Consider the following 24,740-nt stretch of genomic DNA (forward strand, 5'->3'; position numbering starts at 1 on the left):
CAGGAGTTTTTAGGCGAGGCCACGGCTTCGGCCTAGTCCGCGAGGCCAGACGCCGCGGACTAGGCCGAAGCCACGCCCTCGCCTAAAGACTCATGCCTGCAGCTCCCCAGGACCGGCTCGCACCGCGCCGTTCCTAAAGGAGCTGTGGGTAGGAGTTTTTAGGCGAGGCTGCGGCTTTGGACTAGGCCGAAGTCGCGGCCTCGCCTAAAAACTCCTGCCCGCAGCTCCTCAGGACTGGCGCGGTGTCCAAAAAAAAAAAAACTCGATTCAAGGTTTTTTTTTTTTTTAAGAAAATCGCAGATATTTTTTTTTGGAAAATCTCCCAGCCCTAGTTCAGTCCTAGCTAGACCCTCCCTGTTTTTTGGCACGTTCCTTAAGGCCGGTCATACACGGAACTAATTTGATTCCTGCACCCACGGGTTGCAAAAAAGAAATTTGCACAATTGCCCCATTAACACAGACCATGTTGACAGGGGAATCCCACCTGCTGAGCAATTGTCTTCTCCTGGCAGGGGTGGTGAAGAAGGAGCTGTGACAGCAATAAAAGTGATCAGAAATGTTTTTTCTTTTTTTTTTTTTTTTTTTATTTAAGGACAGTGTAAGAAAAAAAATAAAATAAAATGTTTGTTTTTTTTTTTTTTTTTAAGTGCCCCATCCCTCAGTGCTCGTGCGCCAAAGAAAACATATACTTAAGTCGCGCCTGCAAATGTAAACAGTGTTCAAATCATACATGTGAGTTATCGCTACGATCATTGGAGCAAGAGCATTCATTCTAGTGCATGACTTCCTCTGTAACTGTAAACGTATAGCCATTTTTTTTAAAGCTTTGCCTATGGAGATTTTTAAGTACCGTAGTTTGTCGCCCATTCCACGAGTGCGTGAAATGTTAAAGCATGACATGTTGGGTATGTATTTACTCGGCGTGACATCATCTTTCACAATATACAAAAAAATTGGACTAACTTTACATTTTTTTTTTCGTTTTTTTTTTTTCTTCTAATTTGTTGAAGTATAGTTTTTCCCCAAAAATTGCGTTTGAAAGACCGCTGTGCAAATGCAGTGTGACATAAAATATTGCAGTGACCGCCATTTTATTCTCAAGGGTCTCTGCTAAAGTTTTATTTTTATATATTAATATAATGTTTGGGGGTTCTAAGTAATCTTTTAGTAAAAAATACTTATTTTAACTTGTAAACAACAAATGTCAGAAATTGGCCTGTTCTTCAAGTGGTTAGAAGAGGAAGTCCTTGCACAGAGTGGGTAAGTATAACATCTTTTTTTTTATTTTAGAAAAACAGGGAACAAGCCTTTTAATATCACTTTAAGCTGTCAGTGAATAGTGCCAAATCAGCTCTGTATAAGCAGCAACTCTCACTTCTCTGTGACAGCCCTGTCTGGCCCATTGCGGTCACATGAACGAGTGACTCTTTCCATAACTGGGCGGCACAGTGGTGCAGTGGATAGCACTTTAGCCTAGCAGTAAGAAGGGTCATTGGTTCGCATCCCGACCACAACTCTACCTGCCTGGAGTTTGCATGTTCTCCCTGTGCCTGCGTGGATTTCCTCCGGGTACTCCGGTTTCCTCCCACACTCCAAAGACATGCTGGTAGGTTAATTGGATCCTGTCTAAATTGTCCCTAGTATGTATGAATGTGAGTTAGGGACCTTAGATTGTAAGCTCCTTGAGGGTAGGGACTGATGTGAATGTACAATGTGTATGTAAAGCGCTGCGTAAATTGATGGCGCTATATAAGTACCTGAAATAAAAAAATAAAAATAAATAACTGATAGTCCTGGGTAATTTCTTGGGCTCCCAGAAGTATATGGCCTGAGGAGTGAAGTAAAGGATCTATTTCTAGGGGTGAGGGAGGGTTAAAGTAGAGCTTTGTGCTGAATGTGTGATGTACAGGTTTGCTTTAAACTGGCCCAAGTCCCACTATGGAGGAAGTACATTGGCTGCATGTGGCCTAAAACACAGTAGTTTGACATGCCTTGTCTGATCCATAGGCTTCCAACCAGTGTTGAAGACTTTGCAGGTTCAGGAGTATTTTTTATTTTTATATGTTTGTTAACTAAATTATTTATAAGAGTACCAAGCTTCTGGGAATAATATTTCATACATTATATAAAATAAATAATCCCAATTATTCCAATTATTTAACTCTTAAAGGTCAAGCAGTACAGATCTCCACCCTTATCTACTGTGGTTCTCCAAACTAGGGCGCAGATCTGTGTTGGCTGTTTTCTGGTTTGCCGTTCACATGTACATAAACCCACAAGTGTAGGAATATATGCAGATATGCAAGTATCTGTGGGAGCATGTACTGAAGTGTGCATGGTCACTGTTTCTTTGCAGTAATTTACTGTGTTGAGTAACTAGGGACTATTAACAATAAATGGTGCTTATCTAGAGGTGCTTGGGATTTTGGCTGGGGCTCTTTGTCCTTGCAACATTGGCTGCACATTGGCATACTTTTTACTTATCACCCCACAGTATCCTCCATCAGATAAAATGCATATTTAGGGAAGCCTGAAAGCATTTTTGATGCCCATCCACAAACCCAGATTTGATGATTGTTCTATTGGATTAAGAATGACATTTTTTTCAATCTTGAGGTCACTTCCTAGTATCTGGTGAAATAAAATGTATGGACAAACAGGAAACTGTAATGAATGTATTTCCTGAAATTAAAATGAAGGTCTTTGTATAGATTCAGAAAGCACTATTTCTATCTCTGCTGTCCCCATAATATCCCACTGCAGTCTCTGAGAAACAGCAGCCTTCTATGGGGTATATTTATAAAGCTTTGAAAGTGTCTCTATGATTAAGCCCTGATAGGTGGGCAAAATGCATCAGACGGGGCTCAGGAGGCGCTCAAGGCTGAGGCCGTTCACATTTCTTTTCACCCGTTGAGCTAATGGCGTGTTGCATCTCTCATTCACTAAACGTTCACTGCAGGTGAATCTAGCACTGTAGCCTAAAACATATTGACTAGGAATATTGACTTTAAAGTGTTACTAAATCCAGCAGCCTGCATTCACTATATCTGGTCTCTCGCAGTACACAGAACATGGGAATGCAATTATTTTAGTAAATATAAACTGCTAAATACCTTATCAGCAGTTAGAACAGTCTTGTGACTTCTATCAGTGTCTGGTTAATGCTTGTAGGAAGAGTTTTCATTCTCTCTGGCTGTCCTATCAGGCTGCAGGACCCCCAACCCTCTGTCTGGACAGTGCTGATTGGCCTTGTGCTGATCCCATGCACCCTCCTAGGAAAAAAAATAAAACTCTAGCAATACACACCAAACTTTCCCCAAGGCTCTGTTCTATCAGGAGATGGTTTGGGGACAGTAGAAGAAGGGGAAGATGAGAGAAGACAGGATCAAATAGCCTTTTTACACAGTGCAGAGGATTAACCCCTTAGGTTCCACAGTGACTATAACAAGCATGTTTTACTGCATATACAGACTGATATTACCGTTGTGGGTTTAGTAACACTTTAAGTAAATGTCACATTCACTGCTTTATAAATGGACCCCATTTACTGTTTTGGGGGCTCATGCGGCTCTAACAGGTTCGGAGATGAAGATTAATATAAACATTCAAAATTCATGTATGGCTTTCCCTTCTCTGTACATCACTGCAGGCAAAAAACAAACTGGCATCCATAGATTTTGCTGCGCTAATAGCAAAAATACATTTTTAAAATTACAAAACACCAAAAACTAAATGCTGAGGTTGCTAAAATTTGCAAATCCCCCAATTTCTTTCCTCTCTAACAAGTCATGATTCGGCTGCTTCTGGAGTTCTTCTTTAAACACTCCAATTTTTTTGGAATCAAAATAATTGGCTTGCAGCTTTAGCCGTCTTATAGCCGTTGAGTCACGAAGCACACTGTCGGCTATTATGTCTTCTGAGATAAACATTTGAGGTCTATGTTAAACTAATTATATCCGTGTCTGTAAGTCAACAATATGAAACCCTTCTCACGTTCTTGTTTGCAAGCTACCTGGCCGTCTGCCCATGCCTGTTCTTCAAGTACTCTTTCTTCCCTGCTTTATTATTTCATCAGCAATCACTGAAGAGTCTGATGTTCCATTACTATTAGTACTGATAATTGGTATAGTGTGACTGCATTGTAATGATGATGATTACTAGTCTCCCCTGCTGAGGGCACTTATAGTGTGTTCTAGATATGGCAAGTAAAGCTACATTTGGGCCCGTACACATTAAATACAGTTTATGTGTCTTTTCCTGCTGAGGATTGCATGTTCTCTATACTAACTACAGGCTGGCTTTGATTGACAGGCGGATATTACTGGTGTCTACTATGAACATGGCTGTTAGTTCACATTGACATCTTAGTGTCCCCCGTGCACAGCCAATCTAGCCTGCTTGTATGCAGCTTGATAAATGCAAGTACTGCTCCCTATTGTAAGCATTGCTTGCAGTCAGCCTGACATTTCTACAGTGTTATATGGCAATAACGAGTCCCTCAGACAGTTGGACGGGAGATTTTCTAATTTGCTTGAAATTTTCAATGCAAGTCAGCTTGATCTTTCTTCAATGGAGAAGCTCAAAGGATCTAAATGATCATGAATGCACTGGTGTGAGCGTTCTTTTTGGATAATGTTGTGTTCCAGCAGTAAAGTTGTATGTGAGCAGACACATGTTTCCGTGCTCATTGTTCTTGGTGAGTAATCTGCTGTGAAAGTATCATGGCCAGTGCTGGTCTTAAGATCCCTGGAAGTTCTGCTGATCCGTTGGTCTGTTCCAATGATCCGTTCCCGATCCAGTGTGCTGACCAGGAATTATGATGTCACTGTTACTTCAGGGTAAGCATTTGAAACTACTGAAGTCTCGGACAGCCAGGCAAATAAAGTCCTGAAGTTCTGAAGTCCACTCTCTGCTGACGTCACTGGAATCAATTGAGCAAGTGCGTCACCCCGACTTAAGAAGTCTGGATCCGCCAGGTGCCTGGACTGATGCCTATCTCAGCCTCTCGGTGTGCCACTGAGAGACTGAGACGGCCGCTCCCCACCCCTCTACAGCTCAGCACTTCAATGAGCGTGGAGGAGCAGAGCAGGACAGCTGCTGACAATCAGCAGCTCTCCTCTCGGGGAGGAGTGAGAACCGAGCCATCGGCAGTGTTCGTGGCTCGGTTCTCAGTGCAGAAGCCGGGGGACAAATGCAGCATCAGTCAGATGCTGCATCCACCTAGGTAACTATGAATCTAAAAAAAACCCCCATACTTCTCCTTTTAAAGAGGTTGTAAAGTAAAAATGTTTTTTCTCTAAAATAAAATGTTTTATACTTACCTGCTCTGTACAAAGGTACTGCACAGAGCAGCTCCTTTAGCTCTGCTTTTGGGATCCCCCACCTGCGCTGTCAGTTCCGCCTCTTTTCTGTGTGCCAGCATTGGAAGCCACTTGCTATGGGGGCACATGTGCAGGCGCGCTTCCGAGCGGAGCTAATAGACGCACACCATAGACCCATACAGTGCGGCTTCTTGCTATACTTCTCCAGGGGATCACAGGAGTGCAGTTCGTTCTGCAATCCTGTGACTCAGTTTCAGCCGACCGTGCGCTAAAGCCTGCTGTGGGCTAACGTCACAGAGCTGGTCTAGGCTCTGAAAAGATCCCGACCAGAAATGGCAGCTGGCTCAGCCTCTCAACGAGCCACTGCCCAGATCTCCAGTGAGTGCTGGAGGTCCAGAGCAGAGAGCCGGTGACTGACTGTCACCAGCTCTCTGCTCACAGAACTGAGCGATCACCGGCCTTTAATCGCTCAGTTCTCAGTCTTAGAGCCGGCAAGGGACAGATGCTGCATCAGACCGAAGCTGCATACACCTAGGTATGTATAATTTTTTTATTTATTTTTTGTCTGATAACCCAGACTTTTCTTTTCATTTTAGGGGGTAGCAGAAGAGGCTGTATTACTTACCTCCTCCTTGCTCCGGCAGGCTCCCTCAATCTGACCTGCCAGTCCCCCCACAGCCTCCCCTCTGAGCTACTTTTGGCTGCAATCGCAGGTTCACCCCCTGCACATCAGGGCTAATGGCCCTGCATTTTACGCAAAGACGCTGAGTGGCCACCCACACCTTGGAACGTCAGGGAGAAAAAGATACCCTACTTCAGCAAAAGGCAGGCAATTAATACAGCCTTTCAGTCTACCCACTAGATTTAAAATGGAACTGAACGCCATGAATATACGCATCTACACCTTCCAATGATGCGGTGGTTACACCCCTCGCTGGTCACTGTTGTCTTCTCTCTGCGTCCTGAGAGGGGGGGGGAGTATGACATCTTTCGGTGCATGCCGGAGTCAGTCAGTGTGCTGGGCATGAATGCCAAGCTGCACATGTACAGCTCAGTGTATATCTAATAGAAACCTGCAAACAGGTAGGTAAGTGTTTATTAATTTTATGTCTCTTTTGCAATAAAGAGCTGCCTGCTTGCAATTTTTGACAAGTTAGGTTTAGTTCTGCTTTAACTAGTATGGGGGTCCTGCTGCAAGTTTTTTTTTCTGTTGTTGTGCCCGGAGTTGGGCCTTAAGATCAGAGCTGCAGGACCTGTGAAATAGAATCTCAGAATTAGTATTTTCAGTTGTGTTCATTTCATTCCACTAAGTTGTGCCAAGCTGATAGTTTACGGTCCCAGCAAAATGGGCAACTGACATTAGATGATGCATCTCAAAACAAGTCTGTGGGGGCTGCAGACTTGAATGGAAGAATTTAATTGGTTGTTGGCAAAAAGAACTGTTCTTCTATCATGCCTCTTTAGTAGGGTGTGCATTGGTCCTTTCCTTGTATCCTAAATTTTCGGAATCTGCAGGTAATCACTATCTTTAAACAATATATATTTGATAATTGGAAAGTTTCAGGTTTGCGGGAGTGATTTATTTAAGTGCGTAGTCCTTCCATGCCATTATTTGTGGGTTCTGGTCCTTTAAGTCCATAGAGGGAGCTGTGTATGTGTTGATTCCTATGAAAGCTCAGCCCTATGGAGCAGTGTGTAAGCGATAAGGCTTATCTTCTATAACAGACTATTACTCCTCCCTGCTGGCTCTGTGTTCATGGGTTATCATGCTCCAGTTAAAGTGAAGTTCAGTTGGTATATTACCCTATTGCAGTTTCTAATTTTATAATTTAGTGCAGTATGCTTGCTATATGGGCAGTGATGAAGTCTCCGTGTTTTACGAAGCATATTGCACGTCTTTTATGGGGCTGTTATCGTGTGGTTTTATCAGTTTGTACAGTAAATATGGTTTCTGTTTCACAACAGCTGGCTGTTGACCTGCTCATGTTTGGCACCACCCAAGTTCAGAGTGACATCACTATGTAAAGCAAACCAGGCTAGTCCACCTTAATGTTTTTTCAAGGAAGCTGTACATACACCTTGCTGTGCCTTGGCTGCTGCAGTCAGAGCTGTCTGTGATCTGACAGTGATGTGATCGGAGATGGATTTTTTAAGATGGGTGGTACCCTCTTCTGTCTCTGGTGAGGTGGTCCTGGATGTAGGGAGTACCATGCGGGAAAGTTCACCCCGACTCTTGAAGATGCGAAGAGTGAGCCTCCTGTCTTTAGGACAGACCATAGATGAAGATCATGAAACTCGCTTCCAAGGCCAAATCGTGAGCAAATACAAGAGGAGGCCTCTAGGTATGGCTTGGTACTATAGATTTATAACTTGCATAAGTCTTCGTTAATATTTTCATTTTGATAAATATATATATATACACACATGAAACCTTGAGGGTATTTATCAGATAATGTACTGAGCTGGGATGCTGCAGAAACTCATAGCAACCAAATCAAGTTGGTTTGCTCCTGTCGGTTAAATAGTGTAAGGTCACGTTGCTTTGATTTGCGGCAGCATCATCGTTATTCCTATGGCCTTGTACACACAAGAATGTAAATGCATAGCCTGAGTTCCTGACGCATCTTGGTGGTTTCTCTGTTAGTCAGTTGGCGCAGACTTCTAAGGTGGATTTGTTGTGTATCACATCAATATTTAAATGCAAACTGCAGCATCAGACTGCTTGAATGCTACTTCCGATATTGCTTTGTGTAATACCCACACTTAGTAAATGGCAAAGTTCCAGAGCAGGGATGTGCTCTTTTCATAAGTGCTGAATGTGTACCCGCGCCTGTATTACATTCACACTTCTGTGCAGCGTTGGGGCTCATTCACATGGGTGATTTGGCACATACAGTGTAAAATATGGATTTTTTTTTTGCCTGCAAGGGAGGCAGATGTGCAGCATACAGCCAATGTATCAATAGCAGGCTGAAATACGTGGCGGTTGGATGTTGTTCTTAGCAGTATTCGCAATTATGACTGTATAAGTTCAGGGACAGAAAAGTGCGCAGAAAAGCACACATTCAAAACCACATTCATTTCAATGAGCTCTGTTTACAACCATGGATCACCCAATGTAAAGCTCAAAAAATGAATGATAAAACATTTAAACCTAAAGAGACAATTGGAATGAACTCCCATCACCCACAAAATAACAGCATTAAGTGGAACTCTGATGAACTGTTTTCCTTGGTTTATATAGAGGGGAAGTGTGAGCTCACGTGTCTGGTTTCTATTACTGTCTATCTGATTTAGGTTTACTCTTATGCATTTTCATGAACTTAATTGCAAAATGTAAATTCCCAGAAAGAACACATCCAGAATCCTATTCATTTAAATGAGATCTGTTTACATATGTGCATTAGCAATTGCTGTGGCAAAAAATAGAAGCTTGCTGCAATTCCTACATTTTAGAGTGTGCTTAAATGCAAAGACATGGCACAGTAAAATGAATGTAAGTGTAGGGAAAAGGCATGCTAAATGCATGTGTAATACGCCCAAGTGCAAAATACATTACTGACTGTAATTAAAGGCAATACTTTTTTTTTTCATTTTGGATATAGTAAGGGATGACTATAATCCCTGTCAGGTTTTTTTTCTTTTGTGTGTAATTTGTGTCCTATTGGACAGATTGCCCTTCACTTCCTGTCCCACAGCCAAAACAGGAAGTTAAAGGAATCCTGCCAATGTGAGGGATACTCTGGTGGTCACCAGAACCAGTGTCCTAGTTGGAAGATTTCCTCTTTATTACTGGGTTAATTCAAAATTTTGGATATTCCTTTTAATGATAATAATCAACAGTACAAATAGAGTTTGAATCTCCCTACCAGGGGCACAGACAGCAATAAAACCTGACAGGTGTTTTAATCTCTTTGCTGTCTATCCAAAGCTAACAATGGCCTGTAGGTATACGTTACATTGCACTTAGGCATCTTTTACACTGACAGACCGATCGAGTCCGCCTGTCAGTTTTTCAGTCGGACCCAATCAGACCATCCATTGCTCGCTATGGAGCGGTGGATGTCAGTGGACATCTGTCTGCTGATACCCGCCAACATCTGATCTGCTAAAAACAGACGGATGGGTTCCCCATCCAGCGAATCAGATCGGATGACAGTCGTTTCCATCCGACAGCCCATTAGGCCGGGTTCACACTGGTACGACGCGACAGTCGTACCACTTTGGACTGAGCTAAAAGGACATAAGACAAATTGCCTATGCTTCTATATAGTGGTCCTTAAAACCGCAGTATTGAGTAAGCTTGTTTTCATTTATCAGTTTGTTACTTTTATAAATGAACTCTGAAAAAATCCCACTTGCAGCGATGCAAGTTTATTATGGGATATTTTTATTATTGTGTGTTTGCATCAATTTGCATTTTGTGCAGTTCTGCTGTGCGTTGAAGACCCATGGTAATAATCTGTGGATATCTGCTCATTTAAATCCAGAGTTAAACAGCCTTTGCGTGCAGGATCAGTGAGGAACTGAGCTGTGAGCTGCTTGCATGTTAAACAAGTGAGGAAAAGTACACCTTTTGTAAGCTCATCAATCAGTTGTACTTAAACATGGCTTTGGGAGGGAAGTGTTTGCTTTAGGTGGCTTTTCAGATTGAAAATTAAGAGGACATTTACAGTTCTTTTATCAGCGTCTAAAACTGGCAGATCTGAAAAAGAACGTCTACCAATAAGTTCTGCCGATCGATGAGATATGCGAAGACGGGCGCGCTCTGTTGATCTTTGTAAATAGTCTTTGTCATTTCTCTACACTGTGCTATCTTACCACTTACGTCGTCTTGGATCTTTATTGATGTGGAAGTTGCATGAAATGATACAATAATTATTTTTATTATGCCTACTAATTTAGATATGATTAGCTCTTATATTCTTACTGCTGTTTTGATCTGTACACAGGATCGTCTGATGAGTATGTGTTTGAAGAGCTGAGACCATTGGAACATTGTTCTTTCTTCCATTGCGGAGAGCTGTTTTAGTGCTCACTCGTATCATATCTGTTGAGCTGCACTGATTTGCATAGATCAACCCAAGAAAACAATTTTGCCCTGTTCATGCCATAACGCTGCGTTGAGAGGCAGAGCCACACACGGCACGTTTCTTTTAAAATTGTGGCAGCGAGATCGCAGCTCACTGTCATCAAAAGCAGCAGATCAGGGATCAGCTGCAGTAGTGGGAACATGTTACATGTTCCATCCTAAAAATGGGTGGAACATGTAACATGTTCCCAAAGGTGAACTTTTCCTTTATGGCCTCATGCACACTGCTGCTCCTAAACTCATGTTTAGGAGTTTTTGGCATTTTTTTGCCAGCTCCTGAACTCAACTCAATAAAAGCCTATGGGGGTTATTTACAAAAGGCAAATCCACTTTGCACTACAAATGCACTGTACTTGGAAGTGCAGTCACTGTAGATCTGAGGGGTAGATCTGAAATGAGGGAAGCTCTGCTGATTTTATCATCCAATCATGTGCAAGCTAAAATGCTGTATTTTATTTTCCTTGCATGTTTAGAGTGTTTTGAAAGAAAAGCGCCAAACACGACAAAAATGTGTCTAAATGCGCCTAAACGCTAGGCATGTTTAACACTTCATCGTTTATTTCAATGGCCAGAATAAATTAAAGTTTATGAAATAAACGTCCAAACTCCAAACACTGCTAAACTTGCCTGGTTTGAAAAAATACAGCTTGGGTAAGTTTATAACACTGATTTTCTCTTGTCAGGAGAAACCGAGTTTAAAGAATAAGTTCACCTTCTGACAAAAAATAATAAATTCACCTTTTTTTTGCAGGTAAAAAAAAATATGCATTTTTTTTTTTTGGGAGCCTGTAAAGCATTGCACCAGCGATCAGCAGATTACTGATGTTTTGCTCGTACCTTGTACACGGGGGGCCGGTGCATTCATAACTTGTTACATGTTACACCCTGAATATGGGTGTAACATGTTATGAAAGGTGAACTTATCCCTTGAAATAAACCAGTGTGCATGAGGCCTAAAAAGTTTACGTTTTCCTTGACACTTTTGTGCAATTGGTTATTTCTTTATATTGTGTAATTAGAAAAGCCAAAACAAGCAATCCATAGAATGATTTCATGGATGTAATCTACCGCGTGTTTGAGTTGACGGAGTGCCATGGACAGAAGGCGTTTCGTAATGCTTGTATACAAGCCACGTAGACATTGTTTTCCTGCATTGTCTTTTGTTCTTGTCCAGTGTTTGTGACTTGGGATTGGGCAATGGATCTATTGTTATTGTTGTTGTCGTTTAGATTCTTATTTGCATATGGTCATGGCTTGTGATTGGATAAATCCTCTATTACCTTTTCCTATAATTGTTTTATATTTTTGTTAAGGGTCAGTTTATGCCTGCGCTTTACCCATGTGGGCACTTTATGGTTCCTCTTCCTGTTCAGATGAGATCAGATATGGAAAATAGCATATGGGAGATAACCATTCACAACATATAACCTCAGAACACTAAAGCTTCATGCACATGGCGGTTCAGGGGCTATACAGTGTGCATAGCTTGTGTAACGACTTCCCTGGGACCTGCTGTTGCTTCATTCTGCTGGCCAGTGAGATGAATAAGAAGAGGTTGTTGTATGTGGCTGTGTGCCAGGGTTTGTGTAAAGCACCTGTACATGCACTGACATATTCTCCAAACCCACAGCATCTGCCCACAGTGGCGATGGGTCCCAAAGGAGGCATTACACAAGCTTTGAGCGCTGTATGGTCTCTGTATGGTCTCTGTATGATCTCTGTATGGACTCTGTATGGACTCTGTATGGACTCTGTATGGTCTCTGTATGGTCTCTGTATGGTCTCTGTATGGTCTCTGTATGGACTCTGTATGGACTCTGTATGGACTCTGTATGGACTCTGTATGGACTCTGTATGGACTCTGTATGGACTCTGTATGGACTCTGTATGACCTCTGTATGACCTCTGCATGGGCTCTGCATGGCCGTGTGCATGGCGCCTAAAACTGAATAGAATCCATCCCTTTGCTTGTATTTTCAGACCATTTACTTACTTCTCATTGTGGTTGTTGACATAAACCCTGCTGGAAATAATGACCACATACATATATGTCTCACATTTCCAAGTCGCCTGTTCTGTCCATTTATATTAGTGTAGAGAAATACTATGATCAGCACCAGGGGAGTTGCTAGGTCTGCAAAAGATCTGGGGCTAGAGCCCACAGCAGTCACCAACCTTTTTGCATGCCCGCAGGGGGGGGAACCAGTGGTAAGCAATTTTTCACGGGCGATGGCTGGTGTTGGCGCATCAATCATCATGGCATAATGGTTGATATGTTGTCAGGGTGATTGAAGTGCATTATTTCTATTGTTACATTCTAATATATAATGAAGTGGTTCAACTCACCATACTGCAGAATCAGTGGGAGCCCTGGGCGTGTCACTTGCCACATCTCCTGCCACCAGATGCAGCATGTCACTTGCCATCGTCGCCTGTCACCAGATGCAGCGTGTTACTTTCCACCGTCACCTGCCACCAGAGGTGGATTGTCGCTTGCCACTTTCACCTGGCAGCACATGTGGATTGTCACTTGCCACATCTCCTGCCACCATTTGCAGATTGTCACTTGCCACATCTCTTGCCACCATTTGCAGATTGTCACGTCACCGGCCACCAGATGTGGGTTGTCACTTGCCAACTGATGTGGATTGTCACTTGCCAAGCCAGCCAGTGCCACCAAATGTGCATTGACGCTGCATTGGTGGCAGGCTGACAGCACTGGTCAATTTAGTGAGAGCAGGAGAGCGGTGATGCGGGGTGGGCAGTGAGAGATGATGTCATCTCGCTGCTCCCTACTGCACCTCCGACATTGAAGCAAGGGGGGTCTGGCTGCAAAGCGGAGCTCCATGATGACCGTGCTGTGAGGGCGGAAGAGCGCCGATTTGTGGTGGACAGTGTGAGATTATGTAATCTCTCTGCTGCTCGCCACACCTCGCTCCCAAACTGAAGAGGCCCGGCTGTGAAGAGCTCGCTTCTTTCCTCTCCTCCGCCTCTCTCATGCAGCCAGCCCGCCTGCCGCAGCAGCCGCAACCCGCTGGTTAGGCAGGGACCCTGCGGCAAGAGACTCGGGGCTATGGGGCCCAGATTCGGGGCTATAGCCCCGATAGCCACCCCCTAGAAACGCCCCTGATCAGCACACAGCCAAGCATGGGGGCTCTGCAGATGATATGTGGTGGGAGCAATGTAAGAATTAAGTATGCGAGGGGAACCAAAGCCACATGAGGTTAAGATCCAGGAAGTTTGTATATCTTTTAATTCTTTCCTGGCTGTCACCTTGTAGTTGTTCTCACTTTCATGGTACTTTAGATTCATTTAAAAATGTGCCTATGTATATGTGTTCAGTCTGTACATGTGGACCTGCTTGTATAAACACAGTTTTTCCCCAAACGGAAACATATATCATTACGATGATGTACTTTTTTTTTTTGCAGAGATGAGTTTACATTAAAATAGAATTAAACCCTCCAAACTGTTACATTTAAGGTATGCCGTGAATAACTGTCACTTTTGCTTGTGCATTCAACCAAACTGTCAAGCCATCAAATAGCTGGTGTCCTAACAGATCACAACTGCAGATCAAACAGAGGCTAAGATGGCAGCTTCCTTGGCTGTAAATAATAGGAGGGTTTAGTTCCGCTTTAAGGGATTCGGTAAGTTGGCAGGTACAGCCAAATCGTGCGATGGGCCCATGGCAGTGAGAGGCTCCCAACCCTGCTGTGTCAGCTGACACTCTCAGTTGCTTGAATGGCTTAAAAAAAACTTAGTCTTAGTAAAAAAAAATGGCCACCTGGGGCAGCATCCTCCCCCATATTTTCATATTTTATGTTTAATAAATTTGCAAAGATATATAAAACAAACATCTTTCAGGTTGTCAATATCAGGTATTGCTTGTAGAATTTTGAGGAAAATAATTAATTTAATCGATTTTGGAGTAAGGCTGTCGCATAACAGAGTGTGTAAAAAGTGAAGCTCTGTGAATACTTTCCGGATGCACTGTATATAAAAGAACTGCATGGGATGTATTTAGATGCCTATAGAGATACATAAATTGCTCTCAGATCTTTTCCATAAGGCTGCAGTCACATCTGAGTGTCTCGTTGTCAGGCGGAAAGTCACGTGTTTTTGCCGCAATTTTTTGCAGCAATTTTGCAACGATTTTGTACGAGTCAAAAGGTCACCAATGTAAAAAGCAGAAAAACGCCTGTAATCTGCCTAAAAAGAAGCTCATGTACTTTTTTGAGCTTCAGGCATTTTGCTTCATGCAACAGAATGCTCAGATATGAACAGGGACCATTTAAATGAATGGGATTTTGCTTGTTGGGCGTTTTGGTGCTTTTAAGATGAGCGTTTTATGAGCTGCAAACGCTCAGGTATGAATGCAGCCTTATGACCTCATGCACACTTAGATGTTTTTACAGATGGCTTCTTTTTTTCTGTTTTTTTTGTTTTTTGTTTTTTTGGAGACCATAAACTCCCAAGCATTTTATCCTATGTGTTCATGCACACAAAAGCTTTTATCAGCATTTCTTGGCAGGAGCGTTTTCAGGCTGGGGAAAAAAAAAAAAACTAGTGGGTTTGAAGAGGCGTTTTTCAGGTGTAAAAATGCTCTAACTCTTATAGAAGCTTAAAAACGTGGCTATTCTGCATTTATGAACATTTTTGAACCATAAGCTTTTGTGGCAGTATAATTTTGCTAAAAACCGCTGAAAAACACTACCACAAAAATGCTGCAAAACTTTCTACAGCTAATGCTACTGGTGTTTTTGTAACGTCCGGTGTGCATATGAGGCCTTACATATATTTCTAGAAGAAAACCATATATGCTGTAACAGTCCCAGAATGGAAAGAATGCATGCACATGTTGTACAAGGAAGGCGATCTGAAAACAAACAGTGGCCAGGAAATTCAGTGTATTTGTTTAATAGCTGCATCTGCAAAAACCTGGATTTTGTTTAAACTGAGCAGATCCGCAGATTTAGGTCTTAATCCCCAACAGTTCAAAAATCTGATCTGCAAATGAAAACTCAAAATGCAGCTGAGTAAAGCTGGTAGGTTTGGTGAGAAATTGTTGACTGCAGGTGAGTGTATGGACGGATGAAGGACTGTATCAGTCAGAAGTTTTATAGAGGGTCCAATATGTGTGAGGAGACTTAGGGAATCTAGTATCTGCTATGACAGATTGGTGCTTATTCCAGATTGCCCTGCAGGATTTATTAAACCTTTTCTGAAAACGTTATTCCCTGCTCTTATGAAATGTCCAAAGCAGCCTTTGTTAAACTTTTCACCTCCATGGAACCACTGAAATAATTTTCAGATCTAGGGGAAACCTGCTAAAACCAATTCATTTGGGGTCAATGGGATAAATGCTGCTTACATTGTACAGTCGTGGGAAGGATGCCCTATTTTCAGAACCATAAATAGATGATTGGTGACATACTGGTGGTCACTTTCAAGTAGCACTAGCTCCAGAACTGTTAAAGCACCATCAAATGGGAGGTCAGTCAACCACAGTTCCATCAAACCTCTGGAGAAACTCTGGTTGAGAATGAATGGTCTAAAGCAGTCTCCAAACTGTGGCAGAGTGCCAGATGCGGGCCCTTGCTATCTTTTATACGGCCCTTGGGGCACTATTCCTCCTACTGATTTGAGGCACTGTTCCTAACACTGACACCAGCAGTGATGCAAAACGCCACCCAACTTACCAACGATGGGGCACCATTTCTCCCACTAATAGCAATGATGGGGTACTATTCCATCCACTAAAACCAATGGTGGGGCACTATTCTTCCCACTGATGGCAGTGATGGGGCACTGTTTCTTCCACCCCAATGATAGCAATAATGGGACACTTTTCTTCCCACTGATGCCAACGATGAGACGCTATTCTTCTTGGTAATACCAATATTGGGACACTATTCCTCCCACTGACGCCAATGATGGGACGCTATTCCTCCTACTGATCACAGGTACTGTGCAACTGAACACCATACCTGAGACATTGTTTACTTCCATGGATGCCGATCCTGGGAGATTTTCTCCCCTGACTGAAAGGACAGTAAACTGGCCCTTTGTGTGGAAAGTTTGGAGGCCCCTGGTCTAAAGAAATAACTGATTGTACTGCCGTTGGAACCAATAGAATACTGCATTTCACGTACTAGAACCCTGGCGCCTGACCTGTGGCCCAAGGGCTACATTTGGCCCTTTTGCACTTATTGTTTGGCACATGGGGGCCACTGTAGATCGTGATCTCCTTTGATGCTTTCACAAGCACGTGAAGAAAAAATATTCTTTAGACTGGCTTCTAGCAGTTAATGTTTTGGTTTAGTTCTTTCATACTCCCTTACGTTTTTTATTTGCTGTCCATCCTTTTTTTCCTTTTTCATAATCTGTATTCTTTTATCCATTTTTTTTTTTTTTTTTATGGATTTTGCTGAAAGAAATCTTAAATATTGTACTTCTAATATTTAAGAGGGTTGTAAGGAGCACAGATGTAAAAGGATGTATTTGTAAAAGGGATGTAATGGATGTAATGTGTCTCCTGTCTGACGGTCTTCTAAGACGTGTTCCCAGCCACCAACAACTCCTATAGTATGTTTGCAGACTTTGACAATTTCCTGTTGAATACGTTTTTAGTTTCTGACAACTTTCTAGAGGATTACTTTCATTGAATTACATTTGTCGCCTTTGGGGATGCCATGGCCACCCTTGATGCCCTCTAGATCAAGTATGTTGACCACCACTGATCATGAATATCAGAGGGAAGCTGGTTGCCTTGGGTAGTTGGACTGAGGATCTTAGTGCTGTGAAGTGCTAACAGTTAACCATCATGCAGTGTAAAGTTTAGTTCTTTCATAAACTTCCATGCATGAGACCCAATAAATATATATAATGTCTCTCTGTTAACTCTGTGAACATTTTTAAATCACCTTTTCCTCATATACGGGTACCTTGTGACCTTTTACTAGGGGATCGGTATGCTTAGTAAGCTATATAGATTGATGCTCATAAAGTAAAAGTCTACTTTTATTGAATGTGAACAGAATTTATAAAACCGTGTACTATTCTTTTCTTGGGTGTAAGCGAACACAGGGCAATAAAAGGACTATTATGCCCTCACATGCACATTATCACAAACCCACCTACAAACATAAACTTTTATATAGTTGTCTTTAGTTTGTTCCATTAACATAGAATCATAATGATGAGTCAAGGACTTTTTAAGGTTACCGAGAGGCCGCATATACGCGTTCAGCCGGCGGGGACAGGTTAAGGTAAGAAATGCCTTCTCAAGTGCTTTGGGGAGAGGTTAAAGTAGTTGTAAAGGCAGAAGTTTTTTTATCTTCATGCATTGTATGCATTAAGATGATAAAACCTGTGTGCAGCAGCTCCCCTGATACCTGAGCCCCCTCTCTATCCAGCGATGTACACGAGTGTCTCGGCAGTCCGGGACTTTCCCTCATGATTGGCTGAGACACAGCAGCTGCGCCATTGGCTCCCGCTGCTGTCAATCAAAGCCAGTCAGGAGAGAGAGGGGGTGGGGCCAAACCACACTCCATGTCTGAATCGACAAACACACCTGCAGCTCGGCTCAGGTGCCCCCATTGCAAGCTGCTTGCTGTGGGGGCACTTGACAGGAGGGAGGGGCCAGGAGCGCTGAAGTGGGACCCGATAAGAGGAGGATCATGGCTGCACTGTGCAAAACCCCTGCACAGGGCAGGTAAGTATGACATGTTTGTTATTTTTAAAGAAAGACTTTACAATCACTTTAAGGTAAAAAGTACCACTTTAAGCTGGCCATACAAGGAGCACATTTTGACTATTTCATGATGAACCATCTGAAACTCAAGCCGTGGATGGTTCTGTCTATCACACCGCACTCAACTTCCTTCGATCTGAAAATAAAAGCCAGGCAACACTGTTTAAGGGGAACTAATAGATTTCTCTTGTTCAGCCCAACTTTATTGCTTGGCAGAAATCCGGTATTTTGGCACAAAGATTGTAACTTGCTTTATTGAAGAGCTTACTGCATGGTTTTAGGTTGGTATAGAGGCGACCAAAGGCAGAGGGCAGTCAGAACTTTCTTTATATTCTTACTTGTTCCTGTTCAGTGTCCCAAAGGTTTAGGCTAATGGATCAGCATGACAGCCAGGCAACTAGCATTTTTAGGAGAAATTTACAATGGCAGCCACCATATTTACTTCCAGGTTCCCCAGTAAAGTCTACTGTGAACGTTCAACGTGAAAAAAGAGCTGCAAGTATAAGCATTCCACTGAAAAGTGGCTGTGGTCCACCATCCCAACCTGCACTAACATGTCCTACAAGTTTCTGGGGACATGAAACAAAAGAAGATTTAAAAGCAATAGCAATATTATAATAGTATGGTTAATTAATTAAATATAGTCAGAATATCAGGCGTTTAGTGATTAGTTTGTTTTAAAATCCTGAAATATTTAGTATGATTTCCTGCTAGTAAGTGCCTCGTCTTGTGCAATTCCATTCATCTCCCAGCATATCGTTGTAAACAAGATGTGTATTATTTTGCCCCTGAGATTGTCTGTGTTCTGCTCGCTCTCTGGGAACAGGACCTTGGCTGAATCACTCAGTCTGGCATTGCTTTTTATATGACTTTTTAAGTAACGCAGTGGAAAAGAACAGATGGAGGCAAGCACCAACATTGGAATTATGAGTATTAAAATACAAAGCCAGTCACCGTGGAGACATATTGACGGATACCAGTTCAACATATGCCAAGCAACAGGCTTGTTAGGAGATGATTTAACCTATTGATGTAATCCAGCTGTACGCAATGTACTTCTGAAACACGCAAATGATTGAATGAGAATAAACTCTTTTCCCTTCTATTTATTGTTGGGGAGACGTCATGCAACTTTGACAACTGTAAGATTTGCATGATGGCAGGGGTAAAGTCTGTTTAAAGGACAATCCGTATCCAAAGAGATTTCCAAATTAAGTTGATCTCCTCTGCTTGGATGCACAACCCCATTGTGGACTTCATTTATTTGGGCTGTCAGCAATTATGTAAAGTGTTCTTCCTCGTTTTCTGTGTTTATCCTGCTAAGCCATCTATGTCTATATAGACTCAATGGGGGAGATTTACTAAAACTGGTGCACACAGAAGCTGGTGCAATTGTACATAGTAACTAATCAGCTTCTAAGTTCAGCTTTTTGTCATTAGGCTTTGGCAATAAGGATACGTTCACACTGAACGCGCATTTCTGTGTGAGTTCAGGGGCGATTTGAAAGACATCTGTGCGGGTTCATGCACAGATTTCAATTGAAATCGCCCCCGAAGTCACCAAAAGTAGTGCAGGAACTACTTTTAGAAATCGGTGGGACAGTGCCATTATGGGATAGGCTGCGATTTGGCATGCGATTTGACATGTCAAATCGTGCCGATGTGAATAGGGATTAAAACCTAGAACTTGATTGGTTACTATGCATAGCTGCACCATATTCAGTTTTAGTAAATCGTCCCCAATGTATAGCCTGTGATGCATGCTGGCTTATTTTTTTTTTTCGTTGTAAAGCAAAAATTTTCCTAAATATGAATTTTGGGTATAGAAATGACTGGATTAGGCACTGTTACCACATTGTTCCCCACTAGCTTTTGGGTTCTAAGCATCTGGGCTGCTTTGCGAACGCGGGAGGTTGCTTGGTAGGCATGGGTGCCATGTATTGGAAAAAATGCAAAGTGTTCTCTGGCTGGTGCCCATGTCACATACGTGACTTCCTGTGTTTAGTAAAAAGCAAGGCAGCTGCGTGGCTCGGGATCCCAAAGCTAGGGGCAATCATTGTAGCAGCGGTGTCTATTACAGTCATTTCCAGATTCCAGGTGGATCCCACAGCTATGGTATATACATACTTTCAGGGGAAGGGGGTATTGTTCCAGCCAGCCAATGACCAAATGACCATCAATGCTGGTGAGGGGATTTATTGTTGCAGCCAGCCACTGACCACCAATGGTGAGGGCATTTATTGTTGCAGCCAGCCACTGACCACCAATAGTGAGGGGGATTATTGTTGCAGCCAGCCACTGACCACCAATAGTGAGGGGGATTATTGTTGCAGCCAGCCACTGACCACCAATAGTGAGGGAGATTATTGTTGCAGCCAGCCACTGACCACCAATGTTTGGGGGTTATTGTTGCAGCCAGCCACTGACCACAGGCCCACTGCATCCAGAAACCCCCCTAAGATCCATAATAAAATTCCCATTACAGAGTCGCTGTGTGCGATTCTTTTTGTGTTCTGATGAATGGCACAGTTAGGGCACTTTCACACTCACAGCGCCCAGGCGTCGGCGGTAAAGCGCCGCCATTTTTAGTGGCGATTTACCGTTGTTTTTGCGGTGCTTTTCAGCCGATAGCATGGCGTTTTTAAACCCCCCCTAATGGCCGAATAGGGGTTAGAAGTGCCCGCAAAGTGTCACTGCAGCGGCGCTGCCCATTGATTTCAATAGGCAGGGGCGCTTTAGGAGCGGTGTATACACTGCTCCTAAAGTGCCTCAAAGAAGCTGCTAGCGGGACTTTTTTTTACATCCTGCCAGCGCAACGCTCCAGTGTAAAAGCCCTTAGGCTTTCACATTGGAGTGACAGGAGAGGCACTTTGCAGGCTCTATTTTTAGCGCTATAGCGCCTGTAAAGCCCCTCCAGTATGAAAGGGGTCTTAAGATGGTCAGTCTGAAACACTGGAGAAGGGTCAGTCAGTGATGGGAATGGTCAGATCTGACACCAGAGGATGCAGGATTTGCACAGTAAAGATACATGTGATGAGCTCCCAGGTTACGGCTTCACTTCAGATATACTGTTTGACCACCGCAGATGAGATCTAAGGCAGCTGCCCATCAGATATTCATCCAGGCGTGTCTGACCCCCTGTAATTAAGGGGTCCATCCTTTCCGGTAAGCGTACCCATACGATTTTGTATATGACATCTGACACGCAGGAAAAGGGGACCAGTCTGTTTGTGCCAAGAAGAATTTAATATATGTATTACTAGATGGACTTTTTATTTAATGCTTTTAACAGTTTGCGCTGCACTTTCATATGTTTAGTTATTTGCTATTGAGGTTGGTGCATTCATTATTACGTTTAGTTTGCGCTGATTGTCCTCTGCTTTATTTTAACATTATAGGGAAGATTTACTAAAACTGGAGCACTAGGAATCTGGTGAAGCTGTGCATAGTAACCAATTGGCTTCTAACTTAATCTTGTTTAATTAAGCTTTTACAATAATTCCAGGAAGCTGATTGGTTACTATGCACAGCTGCATCAGGCTCTGTGTGCACCAGTTTTAGTAAGGCTGGCTTCACATATATGTGGCTGGTTTGCAGTCCGGATTGGGTTTCTGTTCACTAGTTCAGGTGCGAGTTTTTACCTGAGTTCGCACCTAAACCAGACCAATGCACAGGACTCTTCAAAACAGCACCGCAGCTGCCCTGCACCTGTGTAAACCTGCTCCATTGAACGCCAGTCACATTTACATGTTATGCGAATTGGATGCGGTTAAAAATGCATCTAATTCACATATATGTAAACCCAGCCTACACCCCCCCTCGCTTTTATAATATCATTTTGGAGTGAACATTTCATTTTGCCATTACAACAATGATGTTGGAAGCTCCTAGAGAAATAATTGGAGGTTTAGAGGAATTGTCCAAGTAACAAAATAGCTGATGCATTGTGAATGTGCACTACTCATAGGAGAGTCATGTGCGTTTTCTGCTATGAAACAATTACAGAAAACTAACTAGTGACACTTTCCTTTATGGTGTTATTTTTTTTCTAACCTATACAGGTTTTTAGAGCACTTTGACTATCAGTATAGCTACTGATTCTAAGTTGAGGGCCGGTGAGCCAAACATAATTGAAATTCCATGGCTCTTACTACCTGGCTCAGAATCTGGGACTGAGTAAATAGCCGTGCATGTCTTGTCCCATTGGCCAAGTAATGTCTCACTTGGACAGAACAGTTTGTTTCCCCTGAATCCCATCGGTCCCCCTTGTTTACATGTTGGCTCTGGGGAAAACATTTTGAGAGTGCCTCAGTTATCTGCAGGACAGCCAACAACCTTCTTGGCTAGATTTCAGGTCCAAAAGCCACACAGCCTGACTGCCTGAGTACTTACGTGATGCTCTTTCAGGCCCTTTGTGTGCTCTGATCATCACTCTTACATGACTCCAAACACTTCTGTTTGGCAGTGTTTGAATGTTCTGATCACAGCGCTCAGCAAAACATGTTTTTTTTATATACAAAGGTTCTTGCTTCTTGAAGGTCCTACACCGTATTTGCCATGGTCTTATAAGCTACTGAGAAAATATGGGGGCAATCATTGCTAATCTCCCCTTCGTAGACCTCATTAATAGCTGTGTTTGGGGCCTTCAGGGTAGTCAGCAGAGTTCCCTTCAAAAAGGCCTATCAGGCCCACAGCATTTTTTGGCCACTCACATGTAATTGGACATGCAGTACCTGTGGGTGATTGGCCCTGGGAGCAGAATGTTTGCTCAGCAATAACAGCCACTGAATTTCTCTCAGTACTCTTTCACAAATTACTGCAACTACCATCCTTGCTGGGAGAACACAATGATTATTGCTAGCAGCTTTAACTGCTGGCAATAATTACATGCTGAAAATCTGACATGCTGGTTGTACCCAAGTCAATCGGTGGATCGACTTGGGTACAATCAGCCTGCCCATAGATGGTTTGAATCTCAAGCGGTTCAGCAGGCCAGCTTAAGGCTCTTTTCAGTAAGATCAGTAGAACCAGAATAGAAAAAATAAACGTTCATAGAGTATGGGATGCCACTAGCAGTTAGGTACCTAATTTTGTGGTTAACATACAAAAAAAAATAAATAAATAAAAAAAAAAAAGGAAAAAGTGTCTTCTGCTTAAAAACGCAACCAATGGCCACAGAGGACGTCTGGGAACCTGGTGGAAGAGATGGCAGCGGCGGCACACAAAGCAACCACTGGCAGGCTATGCTGTTGCAGGTATACTGTGCAAACTTGCACATTATGACAAGAGCTCACTTACCACATCGGACTTTACTTTTGCTTTAGGGATATGGGAATTTAGATTGAAAATGGTTTGGTGTGACCCAAAGCAGAGGGAAATTTCTTAGCTTGGGACTCATCTGTAAAGTAACAAAACAGGCCCCATCACATGCTATGCATATATGTCAGTGCTCCATTCCATTTTGTGTTCTGTATTGTTAGTGAGTTCGGTACAGGAGCACACGGGCAATTTTATTAGCTCATTAATACTGATAAACTTGCTCATTATTAGCTTATAAAGCAGCTCTGTGCTCTTGCCTCAGGCATACTCCGCCTTTAAAAATGAAAACATTGCACATTTATAAAACACAGCAAATTGCTTTACAGATGTGCTTAGCACTTTATTGGCTTGTTAGTGGAGTGCTCTTCTTCTTCGGAAAGCAAAATAAAAATTTAATTATAAAGCTATATAGATGCATTTAGGCATGTTAATGCATACTGATGGCCAACTTAAATTGATATTCTGGCCAACAGAATGTGTAAACGCCAAACATTAATAAAAGCGTGTGCAAAACGCACTTTCACAATCGGTGATGCACACCTATAAGGGGTGCTACACATAAACATTTAGCCTCTTGCTATACCTACACTTGCAACACCCCCCCTCACTACTGGAGGCACAATGAACTCAAGGACGTGAAGTCTCTCATTCCAGCTGTTCCTCTCTTGCATTGCTAAGAAGACAACTGGAGCAGTTATGGGAATGGAGCTTTTGAAAGGCACAGTCCACCTTTGCACACAGACAGCAATAAAAGCCAGATAGGAGTTCTAATCTTTACCTATTCTAGAAAAAAAAAATCTAGGCATATAAGCGTCTGTTTTGATCTAGGGCACGCTCCGTTGGCACCCTCAGGTCTGTGACTAAACTTATCATTGACTGCTTCTGGTCAAGTGCCAACAATTGGGAGCCAGTAAGACAAGACTTCACCATGTTCCAGCCAATCACAATCAGGAGCCCCTCGGACATCATAGTCAATTTAAATCGCCACCTTCTGGTATAAAGAGGAGCTGTAAATGCGTTTTTAGAGTCTTGTGTAACTTCTTACATCACTACCCTGTAACCCTTCTAGTTCCTTTGCAGGCAGTATTTGTGTTCACAGGGGACCAGAGAAGGCAAGGTTTGACTGCAAATTGTTGTGGTGCCGCCCTCGCTATCCTTTTTGTCATAGTCATCGGCCCACAAGTGGGCCTCGTTTTGCTTTGGGCCCATTCCAGTTTGGTTTCCTGCTGCTATGCCACAGTTCATCCCGCCA

General features: G+C 42.8%; 1 protein-coding gene across 5 annotated transcripts in view; it reads left to right on the forward strand.

The window, feature by feature from the left end:
- Positions 1-24,740, forward strand: part of FRYL (FRY like transcription coactivator) — a 460,530-nt gene that overhangs the window by 151,694 nt on the left and 284,096 nt on the right. For 2 of the 5 annotated variants that reach the window (XM_073608467.1, XM_073608468.1), the window contains exon 1: positions 7,028-7,663. The exons of 1 other annotated variant lie outside the window; for it this stretch is intronic. In XM_073608467.1, the coding sequence (XP_073464568.1) occupies positions 7,462-7,663 (202 nt within the window). In that variant the 5' untranslated portion in view covers positions 7,028-7,461. Of the gene's footprint in view, positions 1-7,026; positions 7,664-24,740 lie in introns of those variants that run through there. 2 more of the 5 variants (XM_073608466.1, XM_073608471.1) reach the window with 2 other exon arrangements.

This window comes from Aquarana catesbeiana, linkage group LG01 (assembly GCF_042186555.1).
Source record: "Aquarana catesbeiana isolate 2022-GZ linkage group LG01, ASM4218655v1, whole genome shotgun sequence".
NCBI classification, from domain to species: domain Eukaryota; kingdom Metazoa; phylum Chordata; class Amphibia; order Anura; family Ranidae; genus Aquarana; species Aquarana catesbeiana.